The 5,112-nt window shown below is 41.7% G+C and overlaps 1 protein-coding gene across 1 annotated transcript in view; it reads right to left on the minus strand.

The window, feature by feature from the left end:
- Nucleotides 1-1,974: 1,974 nt before the first annotated feature.
- The window catches only part of pde8a (phosphodiesterase 8A), a gene marked incomplete in the record, with an annotated part of 40,892 nt that continues 37,754 nt past the window's right edge, over nt 1,975-5,112 (minus strand). Inside the window, 2 exon segments of the mRNA XM_014030466.1 lie at nt 1,975-3,758; nt 3,836-3,965. Coding sequence (XP_013885920.1) covers nt 3,652-3,758; nt 3,836-3,965 — 237 coding nt within the window.

Below are 5,112 nucleotides of genomic sequence, written 5' to 3' on the forward strand. Positions count from 1 at the left end.
GTTACCAACATCTGGTGAAAATTTCATGTCATTAGCACCTCTAGTAATATATTTACTGAGAAAAATGGTGACGTGTTCAATACTTATTTTACCCGCTGTAGTATTTTTAGGTTCAGTCAAACTGACTTAAAAATATGCAGTTTGTTCAAAACTAGAACTGGTTTCACCCAAACCAGATGACGGATCAGCTGCTTACAGTTTAAGAGAAAAGACAGGATAAAGTTTGCATTTTGTTTACAGTAAGATTTTTAATGTAAGCAGTGGCCAGACTGCTCATTTTAAAAAATATTTTCTGTTTCCTCACCAAAGTTTCAGGGTAGAAACATTTTTTCTTCTGTCTTACATCAACAGTCGATGTTGTCTTTCATGCCTGACTAATAACAAACAGACTCTTCTTTGTTTTTGCTGCCCCTCGCTGTCCTTTCTGTCCTTTGCCCCTTCGTGTCCCTTCACCCCCAGCCGCTCGGGGCAGATGGCTGTCCTCTCTGGTCCTCGTTCTGCAGAAAGTTTCTTTTTCTCCTCTTCAGCTGTGAACTGGAGCTACATGCAACACGAGTTAAATAATGTCTTTTCCAACATTCAGTTCAGTCTTATTTAAGTCTTATTTGGGTAGAAATTTCATGTTTTTTTCTCACTACTGAAGGATTTTTATAAAATCTTTTCTCCCTCGTGTGTGAGCATTAATAACTAGAATAGTTCCTGGTGTAGGCCTAACTATGAAGGAGCTTGCCTCTTGGTGCYTGACTACCCCCACACCAAACATCAGCCCAGTGTGGGTGAAATGGCCAAGCTGTGGTCAATTCTTCCTTTTAGGTATGGCGACCATCTTGGATTGTTGATTTGAATTCAGTTTATGATTATTGCTCTCGTCTACCACACCAAATTTAATATGTATAAAAACTGCTGAGGTATGGTGAAGTTTACATTTTAGATATGGCGGCCATCTTGGATTGTTGATTTGGACCATCACTCTCAGCTACAAGTTTTTAGCTCAATGTGTCAAAAATGGCAAATTAATTTATAATTGGTTGATTCATAATACTTTATTGATTCCAAGGGGAAATTAACTGTAACTTTAAAATTAAAGCCATTTAAATTAAACTTTGGCGGCCATCTTGGATTTTGCAATGTTTCCCATTCATTTATGGCAAGCCCCAGTTTAATATAATGTGTAGCTGTTGAAAATATTTCAGYACATCTATGAACGAGGTACTGGATGAGCTATACCGGACCTCCATGGTTCTACCTGCAGGTGGGTTTGATTAAATGACACAATGACCTGCCATATTTTAATTCATGACAGAACTGTCTGCCATACCTTGTTAATTATGAAACAGCAGCATGTCATACTTTTGTTACACGACACAATGACCTGCATTAATTATATGATACAATGGAATGCCATATTGTTTTTGTAATCTAAAGATTATTGATTGAATTTATTTATTTGAGAAAAAGGGGCAGATATAAGATTATTTCTTCTTCTGCTACTTTTCATTTATGACTTGTAATTCTGGTGTATGATGAATTTTTTTTAAAGAAATGAATAAACTTAACTAAGTAATTTAAATACATGATAGAAGTAGTTTTTAAGTTTTCGTAAAATAAATTTTAAAACTTGTTTTTGTTGGTTTCAAACTTGGTTTTCAGTTTCAAAATATTTTTTATTTCAGTTTCAAAAATTTGTTTTTTCACATCTTTATGGCCCCAATTCATCTCCATAATAAACACAGCCGCTGCACCGACTGTTTAACACTTCAGCTGTGTTATTTTAGCTCTCAGTGCTGAAACTAGGATCTGTTTTWTATCTTTTAGGTAACTGAAGGTTAAATCTGCATCCTTTAAAAAAACAGGATGAGATGGTTAAACGTGGTGTTTTAATGTAATATTTTAAGCTTAAATGAATAAAAATAAAGACATATATCCAGGCAGAAGGCCAAACACTGAATTGTTCCAGAAAAGAAACTACAAAGATGTAGTTGACATTATTTTATTTTTCATTGAATAATCTCTAATGTTTTTCCGTGCCTTCAGACCAAAACGTGAATCAGAAGGAACAACCAAATCCCCTGATTGTTTACATTTCTGCCGTAAGAGAGAGAGAGAAACCAAAAGAACCACGGTTAATGCATCTTATTAACCACCCCTGGCTGAGCTGTTATGACATTTTATACTGTTTAAAGAGGAAATATTCCTAAGAAGCAACAATCTTTAACATATATTAGTATCCTAATCTGAATCCAACCGTAAAGAAAAAGATGTTACCCAAATCTGTGCAGAGAGGATGTTGGACAGTTGGTCAAGAGGAGGACGTTTGATCCAAAACAAACAAAAACAACAGAAAGTTAATTCAGGCCGGCCTCTTGGAGACGGCTGAACGACAGTGATAGACAACTCTTCCCTCTGCGTGGCCTCGTCCTTCACAGGTACTCACATCATCCTTCGTCTCACCTGCTGCAAATCCAGTGTAAAATTCATCGTCTATAAAAATATTGAGATTTACTTGAAGGTGACCTTCTGGCTGCGTGGTAATAAAAACTCCAGATGTCTGCTGCAGTTGCACAGTGGGATGTTGCTGTATATAAATATTGTACAAAATAAGGCAGTCTTTTCAGTAGGACAAACAGATACAAAACTGCTCTGGGAGGAAACAAACAAAAACAAAACTGTTCAAGTCCAAAACGGTTTTCATGTATCTCTGCTGCTGTCAAAGCTGTTTACAGCTTTAAACCAGGAGTCAGGGATTGTTGCAACACACACACACACACACACACACACACACACACACACACACACACACACACGATGATCAACAGCTTATTCTCCAATGCAACGACCCATTCTTTCTGTTTACAGTGCGATACAAAAGACTTCATTCAAACTGTAGTCTTGATATGAAAATAAAAAAGATTAATAACGACTAATAAATGTGAATTTTTCACTCCTAGTTCTCGACTCTTTAGCTTCGGCTTCTTTTTAACTGATTCGTTACTAATTCATTTGTGGATTTGAATATAGAAAACATGGAAAAAAGGAGCAAATAATTAGAAACCTTCGTTCAACATGTTGAGGTTTTTGTCTCTCAGCAGGTGGGGGGGCAAGAATACAAGGTCCACTCATAAAGGAAGCCCCGCCCCCCTGCCCTCCTTTAATCTCACATCATTAGTGTTTCTGAAGGACACGTGAAAATATTGCCTGAAAACCAAAGCAAACAGAAGAGAAGCAGTGGAGTGTACTTCCATGGTGCGGCCTCCGGAGGGTTCAAAGGTCAGAGGTGACCCCCGTGTTCCGACGTGCGCCGAGCGCATCCACTCCTGCGAGCGAGCAGTTTTTACTCCTAACGTCACGGCCAGAGAGGGGCCGAGCTCCCCGCGCGGACCCTCGTTCAGTCAGCCACGCCGCGAGTAAAACCAGGCCAGAGGAGTTCACAGGAGTTCTGATCCGGCGGGCTTCRTCTGCAGCGTGAGGGGGGGTCCCTCTGCGGGTTGGGTGCGGACGGACACGTGGACGCTCGGCGTGCTACAGAAGCAGGACAGTAAAGGCGAGGAGGCCCCCGCGGCTGGCTGGGCTGGCGGAGCGGGGGGAGTAACGCTCCAGCGGGAGGGAGGAGGTCCGCCCCGGGACGAGGCGTGTGCCAGGGCCCACCAGGACCTACTCMGGAGGGGGTCTCAGGCTGTGCAGCTTCCGCTCGTCCAGGCCTTTCCAGTACTTGAAGTTGTTGTCCAAGTGCTGCATCAGATTGGGGAGGTCTGCAAAGGCTGAGGAGAGGACAGGAGAGACAAACTGCTTCGTCATGTTTCCCAGGCAGGACTGTGTGTGTGCTGCGTCTTCTTACCGTCCCACGCATCAAACATGTCTGTGATGAAGTAGTCTATGAAGGAAATCTGGGACTTTGGGATGCTACACGTGTTTCTGTCAAACACAGGCATGACCACCGGGAGACCTTGTCTCTTCTCCTCGTCTGTCTGCACCACAAACAAACAAATACAAGGTTAAAAACACAAAACAAGTGTTTAAAATCACAGCTTATTACAGAAAAACTGTCAACTGTACAGATAAACACCACTGTATTAATACTGCTGAGTCAGCACGCTGCATTAATACTGCTGAGTCAGCACACTGCATTAATACTGCTGAGTCAGCACACTGCATTATAAATGCTGAGTCAGCACACTGCATTAATACTGCTGAGTCAGCACACTGCATTAACACTGCTGAGTCAGCACACTGCATTAATACTGCTGAGTCAGCACACTGCATTAATACTGCTGAGTAAGCACACTGCATTAATATTGCTGAGTCAGCACGCTGCATTAATACTGCTGAGTCAGCACGCTGCATTAATATTGCTGAGTCAGCACGCTGCATTAATATTGCTGAGTCAGCACACTGCATTAATACTGCTGAGTAAGCACACTGCATTAATATTGCTGAGTCAGCACGCTGCATTAATACTGCTGAGTAAGCACACTGCATTAATATTGCTGAGTCAGCACGTTGCATTAATACTGCTGAGTCAGCACGCTGCATTGATACTGCTTAGTCAGCACGCTGCATTAATACTGCTGAGTCAGCACACTGCATTATAACTGCTGAGTCAGCACACTGCATTAATACTGCTGAGTCAGCACAAATGCTGCATTAATACTGCTGAGTCAGCATGCTGCATTAATACTGCTGAGTCAGCACACTGCATTAATGCTGCTGAGTCAGCACACTGCATTTATACTGCTGAGTCAGCACAAATGCTGCTTTAATACTGCTGAGTCAGCACACTGCATTAATACTGCTGAGTCAGCACGCTGCATTAATACTGCTGGGTCAGCACACTGCATTATTACTGCTGAGTCAGCACACTGTATTAGTACTGCTGAGTCAGCACACTGCATTAATACTGCTGAGTCAGCACAAATGCTGCATTAATACTGTTGAGTCAGCACGCTGCATTAATACTGCTGAGTCAGCACGCTGCATTAATACTGCTGAGTCAACACACTGCATTATAACCGCTGAGTCAGCACAAATGCTGCATTAATACTGCTGAGTCAGCATGCTGCATTAATACTGCTGAGTCAGCACAAATGCTGCTTTAATACTGCTGAGTCAGCACAA

This window comes from Austrofundulus limnaeus, unplaced genomic scaffold, assembly GCF_001266775.1.
Source record: "Austrofundulus limnaeus strain Quisiro unplaced genomic scaffold, Austrofundulus_limnaeus-1.0 Scaffold1066, whole genome shotgun sequence".
NCBI classification, from domain to species: domain Eukaryota; kingdom Metazoa; phylum Chordata; class Actinopteri; order Cyprinodontiformes; family Rivulidae; genus Austrofundulus; species Austrofundulus limnaeus.